The sequence below is a fragment of the Ammospiza caudacuta genome, chromosome 2, assembly GCF_027887145.1.
Source record: "Ammospiza caudacuta isolate bAmmCau1 chromosome 2, bAmmCau1.pri, whole genome shotgun sequence".
Lineage (NCBI taxonomy): Eukaryota > Metazoa > Chordata > Aves > Passeriformes > Passerellidae > Ammospiza > Ammospiza caudacuta.
Genome location: NC_080594.1, coordinates 17325300 through 17345354, shown reverse-complemented (window position 1 = coordinate 17345354; position 20055 = coordinate 17325300). Strand labels below are relative to the sequence as shown.

The 20055-nt window shown below is 37.7% G+C and overlaps 1 protein-coding gene across 7 annotated transcripts in view; it reads left to right on the top strand.

The window, feature by feature from the left end:
* SENP7 (SUMO specific peptidase 7) overlaps positions 1-15360 on the top strand; it is a 43021-nt gene extending 27661 nt beyond the window's left edge. For all 7 annotated transcript variants that reach the window (XM_058821909.1, XM_058821894.1, XM_058821880.1 and 4 more), the window contains 11 exons: positions 498-760; positions 1778-1911; positions 2597-2713; positions 4169-4288; positions 6750-6842; positions 7656-7843; positions 8265-8317; positions 8638-8675; positions 8898-8966; positions 10976-11126; positions 13207-15360. In XM_058821909.1, the coding sequence (XP_058677892.1) occupies positions 498-760; positions 1778-1911; positions 2597-2713; positions 4169-4288; positions 6750-6842; positions 7656-7843; positions 8265-8317; positions 8638-8675; positions 8898-8966; positions 10976-11126; positions 13207-13344 (1364 nt within the window). In that variant the 3' untranslated portion in view covers positions 13345-15360. The remainder of the gene's footprint in view (positions 1-497; positions 761-1777; positions 1912-2596; positions 2714-4168; positions 4289-6749; positions 6843-7655; positions 7844-8264; positions 8318-8637; positions 8676-8897; positions 8967-10975; positions 11127-13206) is intronic.
* Positions 15361-20055: the final 4695 nt, after the last annotated feature.

Below are 20055 nucleotides of genomic sequence, written 5' to 3'. Positions count from 1 at the left end.
TAATGCCCTTAACCCTCTCTTTGGCCATACTGCTTCTTCCCTGAATTACCTGAATGTCTCTCTTTGCTGCCTTTAGGTCTTTCCCTAAACAATCCTTTGGGATTCCTGTGCAATCCCAAAATACTCTTCTCCTGCATCCCATCATGTGTGCTGTTCACCTCAGCAGTAGCCCCCTTTCAGTCCAAAAAGTGCTCTGGCATTGACATAATGTGGTGGGTTTTGGGTCTGGACCCTTGGGCTGAGACTCTCCTGGGACAGCCCTGATTGTGTGTCTCTTGCTCAGTCTGTAATTTGGGTTCCTGCCTGTCATTTTGCTGTGCTCCTCTGGGTTGTGAAAGTGGGACTTCTGTGGGCTGATGGCTCCTGTGATGAACCTGGCAGGGCTTGTTTGGGCTTCCCTTCTTGCCATTGTCTCTCTTAGTTCCTTTGTGGGTGTTCAGACAAGTTTCTATCATTTAATCTAATAGTTAATATTATCCATTTTCTCCCTTTTCCAGCCAAATCCAATGAATTTGTATTTTTGGAAATGTCTCAACCATTCACAGAATGGGAAGAAGAAAGGCTGACTGAACTGATTACAGGTGTCAGCAAGAGGAACAGAGCACCAGATCTTGCTGAGTTTTTGTCTTTGAAAGAAGCATTACTCTTGTTTAAGGATCTTTCTCCTGAAGAAAGTTCTTTTGTGTGTTGCAATAAGGATCTACTAAAGCAATACATGCCAAAAGAGAATACCTCAGATGCTCATGAGCCTGTAATTCAGGTGAGTGGATAGCTGTTGCTTTATTCATCACCACTGCTTGGCATTCACACATTTGAGTAAATTTTAGGTCAGCCTTCTTCCATAATTCATATCAAAAATCCCAGTCAGGATTACTCCAAAATTTGCAGTCAGCTAGATTGTGTCCACAGAGGGATAGTCTGTAGACCTCATCAGTCAGTGGCAAGTACCAGTGCTTTAGATCTATTCATGATTGTGTAAATTTAGAACCACAGGGGTGTTCTGCCCTTGTGGTGTCTCTAGGGCAGCAAGCAGGAAGTTAATCAAATAATGTGTAATGGAACCATTTTTTTTGGTTGAGCTGGAAGTGCAGCAGAACAGGAGCTGTGTAGGTGGCCCTCCAGACCTTTAGATGTACTTGTGGGGTCTCCACAGCTTGAGAATGTTGAATTATTCCTCAGACTGCTGGGGAGATGAGTCTGTACAATTAATGGGTTATCTTGGTTTAATCTCTTGAGTAAATATCTAAACCCAGCCCCATGGCATTGTCACACAGAAATTACATATCTTTGTTGGCACCAGTAAAGAGCCAAGAGACAGCAGATTAAGGTCTGCAAGGTCCATGAAATTGGGAACTTTAAAAGGAAGCCAGCCAGCTCAAATATGTATTGTTTTTAGGCAAATTGTTCAAGGACAAGATTTTCAAATCTTCCAAGCATATACAGCTCCTGGTAAGGCAGTCTGACACTTGTCTCATTCTTTTATTTTTCTTCTCCAAAACCATTTCTGGTTCACTTAGCTAAATAATGCTTGAATAGTTTTAGAGAGATTATTATGAACTAAGATCTGTTATTATTTTTAAAAATATTAATAACTTTTTAGTTGTCTGAACAATGGCATGTTTACCCAAATACCAAAGTTTATACTTTGGATCTCCAGCAAGAATCCTCTTCAGTGATGCAGGGTACTCCTGTGGTTTTTATGCTTAGGTTTTGTGTCTTGTGTTTTATGTCTCAGGCTGTATAATGCTTTTTACAATTGTTTGTGTTTTTCTGGAAGGAATCAAAGCTAAAAGTCATCAGGCCCAGTTATGCTCTTGCAAATAAGCAGAATAGTGGCTGCTATTGTATCTCTTTGTCCTCTGCACTGAATGAAGAATGGAAAGAAGTAAGAGAAATGGGAGCAGTTAAGAAGTAAGTGTATTTCATGTAAATGAGAAAGGGAAAATATAAGAAATTGAATAAATTAATTACTGGAATAAAACCCCTCAGCTACCATTCTCTAGTTGATTTGAAAGTGTTGTATGAAAGTCCATCTTCAAACCTAAAATATCAGCAAATATTAGTGTTACAAGACAATATGGATGTGTTATAGGATGAAATTTGAGCAAATCTGCTCTATGACTTCAAGGTCATATCATGAGTGCATCCACAGGGAGGGTGGGGATCTCATGGGTTCTGTCAGTATCCATTTAAGTCTCTCTTAGCAAAACGTACTAATTTAAGCCAGCTTTTTATAAAATCTGAACAAAGCGTTCCTTTACTGTTCTGTCACACTCAATCTTTTTATAACCATTTGTCCTCTGTTATTTCTTCACATTTTGTATAGCCATTTTTCAGATACTTTGATCAAAAATAGAGAAACAGGATGAAGGCAGAAAATAGTCTGCTTTCAAAAGCTTTTACCAAAGTTTCAGGGTGCTTTGGGGTGATACTTGTTTTGTAACACCTAAATATTGGAGGAGGAAATGGTAAAGTTTTGAGAACTACTGTTTTTCCCAGGTTTTCTAGAAAATATTCTGCATATAAGGTGGCCATATTCATAACAATGTCATGTAAAACAGTTTGTCACTGTTATATGATATTATTTATTTTCTAGTTTAATTGTTTATCCACCCCCACCTGCAAAAGGAGGACTGGGAGTCACAAGAGAAGACTTAGAGTGCTTAGAATATGGAGAGTTTCTCAATGATGTCATCATTGATTTTTATCTTAAGTAAGTAATCTCAGCCCTTCTTGTATCCTTCACACTCTCTGTGGTCTGATGTGGACTTGAATGTTACTGGAAATGTTGGTCACTAAATAAAACAATTTCAGAAGTAACAATGTGATGAATTGGATGTTGGACGTTTTTTAAAAGCTTTTTTTTTCTGAGCAGTTTCATTTGTTTTAATTTCATTGGTTTTATCCCTCTCAAGGGCTGTGATAAAATCCAGACAGAATAACAGGGGGAAAAAAGCTTCTTGGTGCCCTTAACAGAAGAGAAAGTCCCGTGTAGGCAGTTGAAAAAAGTAGGGGGTCTGTAGTAGTATTTTATTCATTAAGTTTGCGTGAAATGGAGCATCCCCTGCTATGCTGTGCAAATTCAGGTATTCTGATGCTGATCTGCAGAAAGGAACACAGCTTGAGGGGGTTGTGCTTGGCTTAGCTACTCCAAGCCAGCCTGCTAAAGTTGCTTGTAAAAGCAATTTTTCAAGAACTGGCTTTGTGTCCACCAGTCCCTAAAGTGTGGTTTATTTTCACTTTGCTGACTTAGACCTAAGAAGAATTCTGGTTCTTTTGAAGCTTGTCAGCAGGAATTGCATTTTACTTGGCATCCAGATGGGTGTAAGAATTGTGAGTAATAGGAAGACTTGTCTAGAGGATAGGAAAAGGAAGTGTGTGACAGTGTTTCAATGGGGTTTTACAGCAAAGCCCTTCCTATTTTGCTCTAAACTAGAAATAAATAATGCATCATGGTCTTCTGAATAGTTGTAGCTTCTCAACAGAAATGGAAGATTTAAATAAAAGGATTTAATGCAATTGTTGTAGAAATCCCTCTGCTTTTATAATTTGTTAAGACTTCCCAGATTCTGTTTTTATTCCCTTGCAAGCAATGTCATGTATGACTGTGTTGCCCAATTCATCAAGTGAAGCTAGAGGTATCTTGTGTAGGATAACTGCAGTTATGAGGGCTTTGGCCTTCTAGAGTGACAGAATAAACACTGAAGCTGATGTTTATAATAAAATTATCAGCAGCGAAGTAATAGTTACTTAGCTTTCACATGCATAACCTACAAAAGTGAAATGGACAATTTAACTGACCTGTTCCATGCTTTTAGAATATGCACAAGTATAGCATTCCGTAGGTTTATACTTGGTTAGGTTTTCAAGTCTCTTTCAATTGTAAGGGCTTGTTACCTAACTTCCAAAATAAAGTCAGAAGTTTGAATACTGGAGAAAAATTCAGGGACAATAAATAACTGCATTCTTAGTAGATGCTTGGCTGTTACATACTCTGATGATGTGAATAGTTAAAATAGAAAAGTTTGGTGTGATTACTGGCTGTGAAGGCAACTGATTCTAAGCATAACCTGAGTATGATAAGTCATTAGAATAACTGCCCTTTTTTTTAGCAGTAACAGTGCTTTCTAGAAAAATAATTTAATAATTTTGGTTTCTTCTTTGGTAGGTACCTGTTATTGGAGAAGGCACCAAAACATGTTGCTGACAGTACGCACATTTTTAGCAGTTTCTTCTACAAGTGCCTGACCAGGACAGAAAAAAACTCTGAGGGGGATGTCAAAGTTTCGTAAGTTCATTTTAGATGCCATTATGACCAGAAGCAATCTATCTGTTGGTGCCACTTTGAAGTTTTGGAGATCATCTTCTAATCAGCACATAAAATAGTTTTTGATGTTTTCCAAGAGATTAGTGATTAAATTTTGTAACTCACAATTTAAACATACTGGTGTTTTACCTTAAAATCAATGTGTTTCATACTGAATATGAATTAAAATGTTATCACCTTTCTCCAACTTTTTCTGAATATTTACTTCAGGCAATTATTTACTTGATATTTTTATCATAAATGCACAGATTTGCAAGACATGCATAATTTAAAGAAATTATGCTACTAATTATTTTTTATATTTACTATGTATTTAATCTTACATATTGGTAGAAAATGATTGACCAAAGTTTTAGTAAGAAAATTTTATTGCACACCAAGCTTACACATTTGTTTTTTAACACATGAGCTCACTGGATTGGAGAGTTTCCCAAAAAGATATCATTAGCAGGTCAGGAACACTTTATCACATTGTGTTTCCTGCTAGCTCACTAAAGGGTAGAAGCATTCTTAACTAACTTCCAGTTTCTTCTCAACACTGATGTTTGAGAGCAAAGCCACCAACATTCATTCTGTTTTCACAGAGCCACAGAATCTGAGGTTAGAAAAGACCTCTGAGATCATCGAGTCCAACAATTGTTACCCAGCACTACCAAGTCCACCACTAAACCATGACCCCAAATGCCTCATCTACACATCTTCTAAATACCCCCTGGCCTGGTGACTTCCATGGCCAGCCTGTTCCAGTCCTTAGAAAATGTTTTGGTGAAGAAGTTTTCCGAACAGCCAATCTAAACCTTCCCTGGCACAACTTGAGCCTGTTGGCTCTTGTCCTGTTGCTTGTTACCTGGGAGTAGAGAATGACACCCACCTCATTAAAACCATCCAGGTTGTTAGGGAGATCAATAAGCATCATCATTCATCTTATTGAAGGCTTTTTTGTTTCCCTCTGAAGTGATTATTTTTTTTCTTCTGTTATCCATGAAGTCCCCAGATTTTTCATTCTACTGGCAAACAAGGCCAGCTGCACAGAGAGGTTTTATATTTTGTTTAGGGGACTGTTATTGCTGGGTGAAAGCTGTGTTGATGGGAAGAAAATTGAGACTTCTGTAATATTCTCAAAGATAGCTTGAAAATTCATGTAACTGTATTTGAAGGAACATCTTCCATGATTTTGTCTTCTGACTTTGAATGTTCTGAGGTGAGGACAAAATTATCCATCATAAGAATGCTGTTGTGCCTTGATCTGATTCCTTTTACAAGGCTGGACTGTCCATAATCTACTGGAGGAATAGGAATGGCACTCTTAGTTTATCATATTTCAAGGACTGTGGCTTTTCTGGATTAGGAGATACCTTTGGAAGTCCTAGTTTTGTGTTTGGGCTTAAATGCTCACCTGGTGACTGCAGATGGTTTGGGATGTTAGCTTGTTTCAGTGGGGTTTTTTTTTATAAAAGGCTAGTCAAAATCCTGGCTCATACTGTTGTAAATTAAATTAATCCCAACTGATGTAGCTACTTAAAGTCCCTTTGCTTCACTTTGCTCACACAGATCAGGCACTGGATTGAGAAAGTTGCTCTTGTAGGTGCTCTCCCAGGTTATAAACAGGCCTTCCCTTTGAAATTCCCAGTGCTTCTAGAGTCATGTAGCAGAGGAAGTTTGCAGCAAGTCTTCACTTAATGCTGGCCCATGCAGAGTCCTACACCAGCCTGATTTTCCACTCCTTACTCATTTTCTCCAGTTCCTACTACTCTGAAGTTGTGTTTCTTAATCAAAGATGAGGATGGAATCACAATGATAATAGGGATGTGTGCTGAGTGAATTTTACTTTCATATTGGAGCAAAGTTCTGTGAAATGTTAGTTTCTATTTCAACTTGTGCAAACTAGGCTGAAAATCCAAACTTAAATGTCTTCTCTGTTTTTCTTGTTCTCCTCATATTTGTCCTCATGCTTTGTCTGTAGAACTGGAAATGAAGTGTGGCAGCATTTAAACCTCAGGATTGGAGGGCAGGTGTTTCACCTCTATGTTTGCTGCAGGTGTGCTGCATGACCCTGAGCAAGGCATTTAGCTTTTTCCCTTCAAAAAATGTTGTTCAGATAGGCCTTCAAAAATGGTATTGTGAAGCTTAATTAATGGAAATTTTAAATGTGGTTTTTGCATTTAGTGCATTAAATAATAATTGCAATAAATCAATTTGAATTTATGAATGATTGTGGGGGTTTTTTTCAAGAAGAGCTTAAAATGGCTTATTAGTCACTTGGGCTCAATGGTGTGCTGATTAATTTTTAACCTGTCTAGAAAATTTCTAGAGTAAATGAAAACCCATTGAGGGACTGGGGAGATGTAGGAGTGCTAATCCCTATGCTTTGCTTTAAGTGAAAGGAACAAAACCAAACAACAATTGTCATTTGTTTTTTCAGAGCAGCACAGAGAAGACACAGAAGAGTAAGAACATGGACTCGCCATATAAATATCTTCAATAAAGATTATATCTTTGTGCCTGTGAATGAGGAGTAAGTCTATGTTTTCAACACATTTTCTGCTATTTAAAGATTTCAGTTGTGGTGGTAAAATTTTATGGCTGATCATTACCCATGATAGATTATATTTTGAAGAAATAATACAAGTGGAAGGAGTAATTTTTGAAAACTGTTCAAAAGATAAAATGTTTATTCAGCTGTCAATTTTGTACCTTTAGTATTTGTTTTACTGAAAATTACTGTTAGGTATTTTTCAAAATAATTTGTGTGTCATTACGATGATTCCTGTGAACTTCAGTAATATTTCTATAAAGGAATCACAGCAACTCATAGTGTCAATAGATACAAGTAGAACTTCCATAATCTGTGCCTTGGCCTGGTTAAATAACTGACTTGTACATGGAAACTCCTCTAAAATTTAATCATCATTGAAAGCTGTATAATGGAAAACAGCTGTGGAAGGGTGCCACATCTTCAGCTATATTCAAAACTGGGATCACCATCACTGATTATTAGTGTTTTTTTATTTTGGATTTTAATTGAAGTGGGGAATGGGTGCTCAAATTGATAAATTGCTGTGGTGAGTTTCTTGGGGTTTTTAAAGGAATTGATACTTATTTTTGCTGTTATGCCACAGTGCAAAGTAAAAAATGAGGGATAGGATTAGTATGATGATCTTTTCATGAGATGCCATTAAACGAACATGGCAATGATGGTTGTGTCACAGATGTGTCACAGAACAGTTGTCCATGAGCTCTCAATATTATTAAAGCTTTTCATAACCTTTTCAGAACCAAATATTCAGAATTCTGACATCTTTTCCTTGCTTTCCTCACTGCTGGGCAGGTCTCATTGGTACATGGCAGTTATCTGTTTTCCTTGGCTGGAAGAAGCTGTGTATGAGGAGTGTCCCCAGCAGAATTCATTATCCCACCGACCTCCCCTGGAGCCAGAGAGTGAGAGCACCAGAGCTGGCTCAATGCTCTGCAGGGATGAGGAAGAGGGGGATGGTAACAGAAGTTTATTCTCTAAAGGTATGTAATCTAGGAGAAAGTTATGTCAAGCCATGAACCGTACTAGGTGCCTTAGTCCCTGGAGGTGGGAAATTATGTCAAAGATGATTTCTAACATTTCCAGATCAATGTAGTATGTTTTTATGTACCCATGTGTAGTAAGGACTGCAAGTTTTCTGCAACTCTGAAAAATACTGGAAGAGACATAGGAAATAAGGGATGATTAGAAATTTTGGTTTCAGTAAGAATTTTATCAGGAGGGAAGACCTTTGGTAACTGCTATTTCAGGTTTTAGAAGGGAATGTTAAAAATTGGTTTATAAATTGGTTAGTTACTTTCATATTTGAATGTATTTGAATACTAATAATCATGAACTTGAAAATAAAAATACTTTGCTTAGGCATTACTTTCTTAATTTTTTTTATTTGTTCTTTTGTACTAGGACACAATGAAATTGCTGCTTCTGCTTCAGTTCTACATTCAGCTATTTCTAAAGTAAGTGCCTTTTTGTATTGACAGAGAAAACATATTACTGAATTTCTGAAGGCTGTGAGACATGACCAAGGGATTTTGTATCATCTTTTTTGCAGTAGTTATTTATGTTTGCATAGCCTGCAGCATGTGCAAGGCATTTTGAATTAGCATTGTGCTTACCTATTTGCTCTGCTTTGATTTCACCTGTTTTTAAAGTTGATTTATCAGTTTCTCCTTTTCTGAAATGACACCTTCTCTAACTTTAAATTTATGGAGATCTTATAGTTTATAACTGATGTTGGTTTTTTTAAGATTTATTTTTATTTTTTCTTTTGTCTCAGATCTCCCTAAGTAATTCCAAAAAGCAGATTTGTAAAAGGTATGTTTCTATTTTCTTTCTGATATTATAACATTAAATTATGGAATTCTGTTGTAATTCAGGTATTGTTATAAAACCACAGCTGTAGGTACTTCTCAATTTTTACCACATTGGTTAAAATATTGATATTTTTGGGTAGGCTGTATGCAAACAAAATACTTCCTTCAGTGGTGTTGGTGATGAAAGACTGCAATGACTTGTTTTTGTTTTTGTTGTGTACAGGCCTTGTATACTCATCTTGGATTCCCTGAAAGCGTGTTCTGTGCAGAAAACTGTTCAGGTTTTGAGAGAGTAAGTAACTACACTTTCTATCTTCTAGTAATAGATGCTGCTGGTCATATTTCTATATACAAAGTACTTTTGTCTAGAAAGGTGTATAATTCTAATGCTAAATGAAAATCCATGAAGAGTCATGGAAACACTAAGTATAGTACAGAGGCTTCCTGAAAAGCTTTTCTATGTTTTGCAACCCTAATATGATGCAAAAACTGTGAAGTGGAGAGTGGAGAAAAAAAAAGAGAGGTTTTTGCTGGTGTTGTTTTTTTGTGGGGGGAGGATTTATCCCATCTAGTCTAGCAACTGAAGGTGTTTTTAAGGGTAGAAAAATACTTAAAATGAATACTTTGAAATCTGAACAACAATTTTCTAGGGCACTGATGTTAATTTTTTGATGATGCTTACAGAATTAGTGTTAAATATATTTCTATGTACAAAAATGCAGAAACTAGACTGAAGCTCTCTAAAAGCTTGATGTGTCAGTAGAGTTATAGTGAGATAGTATTTGTTTTGAAAAGTTTAAAAATATATTCAATTTTGTACATGATAAGTATGTTAAGTATTGGAAGAATGTAATAAAAACTTTCAGTACTTTTACACACTCCTGATGACTTTAATGTCTATCATCAACTTAAAAAATTGTTAAATTCCTGAAGATAAATGCAATTGTTCTTTCTGTTCTCTGTGTTATTCCTTTCAGTGAAAGGTGCAAAAATCTGTAAACTAAATAGCACCACCTTCTTGTAAAAGTAATTTTTTCAAAATGCTATATAAAGTTTAGATGAGATTTAGAAATTTTTGTGAAACCATCTTTTCCCTAAATAGAGAGACATCCCTGCCATGTGTCTTGGGAGGAAGAATGAAATAGCAACTTGTATTTATTTATTTATTGATAAAATCTCTGTGGGATGTATTATTTTAGTGCACTATTCTTTGGGCTACTCCCGAGGCTGAAATTCAAGAGTGTGGTTTCTTGGAGTTTAGAGAGATGTCAGAAAAAGTCAGAAAATAAGTGGAGACCTATGGAGTGAGATAAGGGGAGATTGGGAAGCAGCCTCTTATTCCTTCAATTTCCAGTTACACCCTGGAAGCAGAAGTTTAAGGAAATTGATGCAGGGATTCTATGACATTTTCTTTTCTCTGAATTGATTTTTATTGTGTTTTGGGCAGTTTTCAGGCTCAAACAATGAATTAGAAAGTCTACAGTTATAGGTTCTTGCAGTTTCTTGAAAGTGTGCTTCACTGAAATGTCTTCATCTTTAAATTGTTGCATATTTGGTGCCTTGTCACAGTTGCCATTTTCTTCAAAAACTGCTTAAGTCTTCTGTATGTATTTTTATTCTCATGACTGCAAGGACTTGGAGCTTTTAGAAATCAAACACAAGGTCTGACTTAATGCATATATTTATTCTTTTAAGTCAGACCTTATTTTTGCTTTTCAGAAGCCCCTAGACTTCTGAAGTCTAGCTAAAGCCAGGAGAAAAGTGTAGGTAACTATTGCCTTTGAAAACCAGACCCTTAAGTTTTCCATCCCATCTCTAAAATCAGCAGCCAACCCTGAATGTGGAGTCAGTGAGTTGCTGTGGAAGCATGAGAACAATAGAAAAGCCTGATAACAAATCCTAATCACTGTAGAAAAGCTTTCCTAAGATTTTCATCAAGTCTTTAAATACCTTGTGCACTGTTAGCTTGCAAGGGTTATATTGGTGCAATTACTGAAGTTTTTTGTAAAGTGAGGTTTAAGGGGGTTTTAATTAGAAAATTATTCCTTTAGTTAAGGTATAAAAATGTCCAGGTGTCCTAATTGCTTATAGAAACTCTGCACAAATAGCTGATTTTAAATTCTATCATGTGTATTTGTTTTGTATATTGCTCATTATGTTTTGTATATTGCCTATTATGTAGAAATGCCTCTGAATGCAATAGAATATTGGATATTTGGAACAATGTTGAGTAGTGTCCCAAAAGGTATTGAACTTGGGAGTTATTTCTCAAGTATTTCCACTGTTTACTTTCCTCTGTAGGTACCTTGAAGTGGAATGGGAAGTGAAACGAAAAACCCATCGGGAATTCAGTAAATCAACAATGATTGACCTATGTCCCAGAGTGCCTAAACAAGATAACAGCAGTGATTGTGGGGTCTATTTGCTGCAGTATGTGGAAAGCTTCTTTCAGGTACAAATGCAAACTACCTTCCCCTTTCCCCCAAATTATCTTAAACCACAAAAACCCATTTTCTGATCAAAATAGCCAGACACAAAAAAGCTGTCAAGTGTCAAAAGTGTAAAAACCATTTGAGAAAGAGGAGATGAAACCCATTCTTAAGTAATAGCAGGGTCTTTTTGTCTGGTGTCTCATGTGTGTCTATCCTCAAATGTTTCTGATCTTGTAGTTTAGTGCTGCTTTTATATAGACACATATGTCAGTATGATGTCAATATGTCACATATTGACTACTTGTGTGTACTTGGAGCTTATTGGTGTATGCACTGCTGCCCTACAGATGTTACAGAAGTATCTTTGCATCTCTTCTTGCAGTATCTAAAATTTTGTCAGCTTGTGCATTGGTCTTTGAGTGGATCTGCAGGCAGCAATTTCTGTAGAGAGAGGGGAAATTGTTAAAAAGGAATGTGTAGAGCTAAGGGAGTCTCTTTTTCTTTTCCATCAAATACATTTAAATATCTGCAGATCCTGGGATCCAGGCACTTTCTTTTAGGGTATCCCCGAGTCTTCCTCCCCCTGATCAGCACACTGCCCTTTACCCTGTCCTTTTCATGGCTCTGCTTGTTTGATGCGTGTGGTTGCATTCTCTGAGATTCTTGTGCATGCAGAGCCTTGTGTGAGGCCTTGGGCAGGGGACTGGCTTTTCTGCTGTAGAACAGATCAGATTGCCATTCCACAGCACCTGTACACAGGTACACCCACTGGGGGAGGGTGGGCAGATTGGAGCTCTGTGTGCAGTTTCAGGCTGTGATCTTGTCCAGGTCATGGGGATGATGTTGGATGCATCATGTGGGATGTACATCCATAGCAGGAGTGCTATGGATGGATATGGGCTCTTGGAAATGCACAGGCACAGAGCACAAGGAGGCAGAGTTGTCCTTCATGTGGGTCAGCTGGAATGCATGGATCTATGCCTAGGGCTGGATGAGGAGCCATCCGAGAGGTTCTGAGAGCAGAGCACCATGGGTGACATAGCAGTGGCCATCTGCTGTCAGCCACCTGATCAAGTACAAGTGCATGAGGCCTCTTTGGATAGGTAAAAGCAGCCTCATATTCACAGACCCTGGACCTTTGGGGTGACTTTAACCTGACAGCTTCCTGGAGAGTCCCTGACCTGAGTGACAGGGGACCCAATGAGGAGAGGTGCTCTGCTGGAAGCCAGGAATGTCTGGTTGGATACAAAACTCCAGAAGTTCCTTCAATCCCCAACCATTCTGTGGTTCTCTAATAGATGGGTTGAGCTCTTGTGCAGGGGGAAAATGGAATTACTTACTTACCAAGGCTTTTGAACTGCCCATTCTGTAACAAGGGGGTCTTGTTCTTCTTGAAGAAGCAAGTTTTGAGACAAGGTTTTTGTAAATTGTCATAAAGACTCATAGACTGCAAATCATGATGTGTTCTTAAGTTTACTGTTTCAATTTATAATATATTACTTTATTGAAAGGAAGGAGAAGGTAAAATATAAGCATGGCAAAAGACTGAAGAGGGAAAGAAAAGAAATTGATTTTGGCAAATCAGATGTGATATTGTAGTCTTAACTACAAAATCTGCCAGCACCTTTCATCTATTTCATTTTGCCATCCTCTTTTGTTCCAAATTCTCCCCTTCTCATGTCCTGCTAAAACTGTTATCAGTATTCTTGCTTTTTGTTGTCCTGTCAGAAGACCTGCTTACAACAGAAAAACCACGTGCTTGAGACAGCAAAATCTCAGGATTCTGGACCACATGAGATTGATTCTTTGCTATAGTTGCTATATATTTGTCAAAATACGTGAAATCTGCCTTAAATATGAGTTAATACTGATGTATCTTTAAGAGAAGTGATGAAAACCTGTTTGGTGTTTACCTTTTAGCAAGGGTACATATATGTGTGATTATGATGAATGAACTGCAATCTGATTTTAAGGGCTGGCAGTCTTGTATGGAAATTTGTTTGTGCCTCCTCAATCTCAGCAGAGTGGAAGGGTTTGAAATCCTTTCTGAAGCTTGTGTTAGGAAATCAATTCTATAAATATTCCCTTTTCTCTTACCAGAATCCCATAGTTAATTTTGAACAACCACTGCATCTGGAGAATTGGTTCCCTCGTCAGCTGATCAGAAACAAGAGAGAAGAAATTCGGGACCTGATCTTGCAACTGCACTTTCAACAGCAGAGTGGCAGCAGCAGCTAATAAATCTAATAAGGCAGACCTGGCAAAGGATACTGCTGTATAAAGTAACTGGAACTCTGCTTAGTTTGGTCTTTTCCTGTCTTGCAGAGAAGGAAAAAAAAAAAAGCCACAAGGAGTACTTTTTGCTCAGCATGTATTTATTTAAAGGTTTTTTTTTCACTGGTGTTTTGTGGTCTTAAGATGCTGGAAGGGGGAAAGGAGAAGGTTGTAGATAAGAATGTAAATATGTAAGTTAAAGCTAGTGCATATGAATTGCTAGTTGGTTCTTGGAATATGAAAGCTGCTTACAGATATGCCTCAAGGATGTAAAAATACTTGTGTCTTTTGGAGCCTGTTCTTTATAATTTTATATAAACAGGGATGGTCATGTAGGAGTCAGGCCTGAAGACAGGATCTGGATCTTGTATTATGTCTCTTGATTTGCAGCTGATACAGATAGAATGAATACTATGTATTTTTTTACTTTAAGGATTTAATGTTGACTCTCTTTAGAGATGTATTTTTTGTTTTGTTTCTGATTATATACAGAAGTAATCTGCGTGTGTCAGAAAATTCTGCCAAGATTTGAGGCTCATGAATTTTGATGATTTTTAAAAAAAATATATTTTCCCCCTTCCTAGCATTTTCATAAGTGTGTTTCCACAAGGGGAAGACATTTGTTTGCGAGTGACTGTTGAAATACTTCAAAGTTGGGAGTGTATTTTCTTTTAAGTTTTTTTTTTTTTCTTATCAGATTTTAGAAGCAAACTTGCTCTCAAAGTACATACCAATACAGTATGTGTAGGTAGTAGATTTTTAATGCTGTTCATCTGATTTTGGGGAATAATTCCTGCAAATCATAAGGCATCACCTGCATTAGCAAGGCAAGCAGGCTGTGGCCTAACAACCTCAAAAGTCTGAGGCATTTTACTGAAAAATAAGGTCATTAAGATATGGGATTTACATATAAGACAAATAGGATTTTTATCTTGCTTAGGAGAATTGAGTAATGATGACTGAATATTAAGTGTTTGAACTCAGACTTGATTTGATAAACTAAGACAAGTTCATCATTGTGTTAATTTGTATTTATGTAGCTTTTCCTTGAACAGTGATCACATTTTGCTGTGTGCACTTTCTCTGTACTCACTGCGCGTTAGAAGGTGACTGTTGTAAAAGGATGCTTTCTCCTGTTCCCCACTGTAACTTTACTGAAGTGACATCTTACCCTTCAGAAGGACTGTGTGTCAGATAACCAACAAAACCACTTGTGTCACAAAATAGTCTACAAAACCAGAGCTCTTAAAGCTGGAAACACAACAGAAAGTTAAAATAAATATTGAGGGCAACCCAATGCAAGCATTTTTGTCATTGCAGAATTCTCAGGGCCCCTTCCCTCAAGACAACTCTGAAACCTGGCTTCTGGAAAATCCAGTTATTATTTCAGGTTCTGTACAGTCATCCAACACCCCTCCACTCCCCCTTATTTTTTCTCAAAGCAGGAAGCATTCTTTCTGTGGGGGAGAGAATTTTAAAACAATTTGTTGAGCACAGTTACCTTCTGTATAGCTGTGAGCAGCCTTGTGCAATGACTGTATGTTTTTTGTCTTTGTTTCTAGTTTAATTCTGTAGTTTGGCACTACCCCTTCTTTGCCTGCCTCCCAACATCTTTCCCTCCCATCCCAGAGTTGTCTTTCAACACCTAAATCACAACACCAGCATTACTTACAAGAATAATCCATGTATTTATTGTAAAACAAAAGATACAATGCAGAAGTGTGTTCCCTTTCTCTACACCTTTCTTAATTGAATCATGTTTTCAGTGCTCCCTTATGAAAAACAAATTGGGGTTTTCCTTATGGTAAAGTTAGATTTTATCACCAAGCAATTGGTTCCTTTTTAGATTGACTGGCTTATAGATATGTAAAAGCAAAATAATGTATGCAATTTTCTAAATTCATTTTATAACACAAAAGGATTGCCTTTTTAGATTTCTTACATATGTGCTATGAGAATGCCAATGCATTTGATATTAAAATTATCTCCAGAAGTTGCTGACTGTGGTTGTCACCATTCTTTTCCCAGCTGCTATGATTAACTCACAAGTTCAGAGTATCACACACCACCTGACTGCTTTTTAGGTACATATGCAGTATGTGTGTCTTGGGTTCCTTGTTGCTGAAATGGCTCCTGAGGTATTACAGAGTTGTTTTTCCCAGCCCTGCGCTTGAAGAAGTCGTTGGGATTCCTCAGCTCTGGTTTTCAAGGTTGTTTATTTCCTCTTATCTAATACATTCTCTTTTGGACCTGCAGAGGTTTGTCCAGAAGGTCAGGTTGAGGCACTCTGACCGCCCTCAGGGCAGTGTTCTCTTTTTATACTAAAACCTACATGTACTTTATTTACAATAATTTTCCAATACCTATCACCTGTGTTAGACAGTCTGTCTCTACTCTAAACCAATCCAGAAGTGCCACCATCACAGCAGAAGGTGGAGGACAAGAAGAAGAAGGAGGACAGGACATGCCCAGATTCCTCCATTTTGCCTCTTGAACCCCCGTTTTAAATCCCCAAAATTCTACATTTTCACCCTGTGATATATCCACTATCATTCAGTTCAAACCTTGTAACTCTTTGTACAAAGCTGGTAATTGTTTCCATAGGTTAAAATCAAAGGCACAGATGTCTTTGACTCCATACCAAGGTCTCTGAGCCCTCTGCCAGGGTCTTGAGTCCTCCAGAGCAATCAGAGGAATGTCCTGGGTTCTGACATGTGTGTTTTAAACCCAAATGTCTCACCCAGTGATTTATGGGGCCATCAGCTACAACCCACCCCATTTCCAGCCATTTGCATTTACCAGCTATGTGGTAAATGCTAGGAAGTGTCTCTAGTGGAAGAAGCTGCATTCCAGGTACCTTCATGCTTCCTTTTTACTTGCTGGAACTCCCCAAAGTTAACTTTTTAACCAGACTGACTCAGACCTTTTTGCACATCTCTTGTATTTCTATTTCCTATATAAAGCCCTATATATTTTTTATATAAAAATATATATATTATTTTAACTGAAATTATGGAGTGACAAGGTATTTCAAAGCAAACCAGTCTCTGTAAGGCTCTTTACCCAAAGCTGTGTGATTTTTGTTTTAAGGCAATCAGTTGTAGTGAAATGCACTCATTTTCTTTAAAAGAAACTGCTGCATTCTGTCTGTGGGACCAGAAAATTGCTTCCATGAAGACATCTCAGTCATGGAGATCTGTTTAAGGTACTGCACAACTCAAGAAATAAGGTAGAAGTGAAGTAACTTGTAGGAAGTAAATCTGCCAGGAAAAATATAAAAATAGACACTTAGTTTTCATTAAGACCTGGAGAAGCCAATCTGCAAGTAAGTATTTTGGGGTTTTTGTTCATTTTTTAACTATGAGGGGACTGTTGGGTTTTAGCAATTGAACTGCAGGCATGGAATAATTGCAGTTCATCTGGGCTTTTGTGGTACTCACCTCCTGGAACTTGATCCTGACCTGGGCTTTCGGTGCTCTGGAAGTACTACACCTTAGAAAATAATAAAAACTTGAGAGCCACAGTAGTAACACTTTCCTCTTGGTTAGGACAGAGAAGCAGAATGCTGCTTCTGGCACCCATCCCCACCCCACAAAAAAAGAAACTGAAACAAGCAAAAAGAAGACAACTGTTTTCTAGGTGGAAAAGCAGGAGTTGCAGCATGAGACTTGAAAAATCTCAGAATTGAAAATGTGTTGAATAAAACCAAGACTAACAGTAATAATTCTGCCCAACCAAACTGAAGTTGGAAATTGAAGTTCAAAGAGAAGCACAGACACTGGGATCATCTGTGACTGTTGAACAAGGTAAGAGATTTCTGGTCAGCAGTTGAGAAAAGGAGGAATGCTGGGAATAGGTTTACATTACATGGACACCATTGATAAGTATGAGATTAATTTGGTTGATCTCACTTCCTAATTCTTTATGGTTCTGTATGATGGAAGAGGTGGCAGTACAACAGGCTATGGTGGGCTGAATTTCATCAGCTGGAAGTTTAACCAGCCTCAGAATTTGTTTATTCCTGGGAGGAGTTTGCCAGACCACAAGCAAAAAGTGATGATGGTGAATGCTTGGCCACAGCAACCACAGAAACTGCACAAGTGAACAAGTTTTGTCTAACCTAATTGTCTCTGCTAAACTGACTGGGAATTTTGTTGGTGAATCCTGTCAAATGCCATAAAGCCATCTTTTTTGTACACTCAGGGAGACAATTTAGATTCTGGATAGTAAACCTCATGAGTTTGGAGATAGTGGGTATAGGCCATGGTGTGGCTCTTTATTAGAGGCATTTTCATTAATCCTTTATTTGACATTTTTTTTAGTTACAGGTAGATTCAGCTTTTTTAATAAATTGCATTTGAAAAACAGGGACTTTATTTAGAATGGTATGTATGCTGTAGCAGTATTTCAGTGAGCATTGCTCTGTAGAGAACTGTAATTCAGCTAATCCCATTTGCTATATGAAAATACATGTTTCTTTTCAGAAATGCAAACTGTCAGAAAACTGTCTTTATTTTTGGAGGTACTGGGATGACTTGGTGTGTTGTGTCACTAGAATTACACTTCCCTTTTTTTCTCATTGAGCAAGAGTGCTTTGCTTGAATACTTTTGAAGAGATGGAACTTGGATGCTGAAAACGAAGAATTTTATGTTTTCTGATACAAAGTGTTACTGTAAAGGCTTTTGTCAAACCAAGGAAGGAGTTAATTTTCCTCAATTATTTTGGAAATCTAATGCAAGAGTTGTTTTGCTTATTTTAAGAAACTTTAAAAGATTATGCTTTTATATATACCTTTTACTATAATAAATATATGAGATTTTCAGCTGTTGCAAGTCTACATTTCAGGGCTGAAATCACTTAAATATAAAATCAATAGCAAACTAATATTAATAAAACTGAATTTACACTTTTAAAATATTTTATTTCACAGAAACTGACATAACCATACCATAGAAAACAAATTTTGACAGAAATTATTTTTATACTCTTCACATTCTGAGTACCTTTGAGTACTTTGTCGATGAAAGAAACAACAATACTGTAAAACTAAAAAACTCTCCAAGAAAACTTTTAACTGGGATTCATATTTTTACTGAAGTATGTGTATTCTGTAAAGGGATTAGTTGTCAAGTGTTCTGGAGGTAAGATAGCTTTTACCTTTGTAAGTGTGTGTAACATTTCTAACCTTGATCCAATTGCATTTGTGCAGGGTAATGCGAGCCAAAGCATTCATGACATTGAAAGCATGAGTTTCTGCAGAGGATTAAAAAATAAAGCTGCTCTGTGTTGGATCCAGGGTCACAGTAAAGATACCCAAGCTGGCCTCAGAAGTTGCTGTCTCTACCCAGACATGCTGAATAGGACTGTGGAACAGTGTCTGGGCACCAGTGCAGTGTTGTCTCTGCTGTTCCATGTATAGCTCCAGCATAGTGCTGCCAGCATCATGATGAACTTGGTAGAGCCAGACTAGGTCTGCAGTGATGGTTTGATGGATCCAAAATGTCTGATTCTAAGAAAACTGGGGGTGTTCAAGCAGCTCAGTGGTTAAACTTTAAGTGTAATTTAATAATTTTGGGGTGGAGAGGGGAGAACCAAAGAAAGTATGTTGTTTTGAAAAATATCAGCTAGAGTCTGTTAGATGTCAGAGACAGAGCCTAAAAACAAAGGTAATTTTATTTGACTCCTGTGAGTGTTATATGTGTAATACTGCTGATAATTCCTGATATGTGAATTGCTGGCAGTTCAGTAGAGCAGCTAGAAGAGAGAAGTGAGTGTTGTACTGCCTAAGGAGCTCTGTGTAAAAGCTTTGCAGGCAGACACCTGGGAATCCAGCTTTGAAATACTTATACAAAACCACTACCAAAAATAGTCACTATAGCCAAACCTGGAGTTTGTTCAGAGTGATCTGAACACAGTAACTAGGAACTCCTGAGTAACACCATGCAGAAGACAGCCCTGAAGGAGATTTCCTGGGGGTCTGAATGCAGTCTGCCATTGCAGGGCAGCTTCCATACACGTTTCTACAGTGAGCTGACCCTGGATGGGAACTGAGAGTGCTGCTGCTTTCCTGTGCTCTGTCCTTTCTGTGGTTTCCTTTGCTGATCAGCTATCTGTAATCACTTCTTGCTGCTGCTCATGTCAGGTAATACCTGAACAGAAATGAAAGAGTCATGACTTGCCCTGGCTTTATGTTTGGAGGAAGCCCTGCTTTTGGGGTGCAGGGGATAGTGGTGGAACAGCACAAGACTTTCTCCTTCAGCACAGACTCGACAGCAGCCCTGTAACCAGAGGAAACAGTCCCACAGAGAGGTAGCTCAGTGTTTACATATACAATGGTGCTTAACCAGTCATGTATTTATATATGTGTCTATATTTGTACAAGCAGAAGACAAAACACATGAGACTTTCTACTGGAGATTAGTGCGCTCCCCATGATGTTTTGTGGCCAGCAGGATTTTAAAAAAGAGCAGAAATTGAAAGGCCAATGAAAAAGCGTGGTTAATTAAATGTGAAAGGTGCTGTCCTTGTTTGGACTGTCTGTTAATGGTATGACAAGCCCTGGTAAAGAGCTTAGCTGGCCAGATTAAAATTAAAAAATTGTGTCAGTCCATCTGCTAGCTCCAAGGAGTCTACTTCAATCACCTTTTCTTGTTTCTTCACTAAAGCAGAAAAGT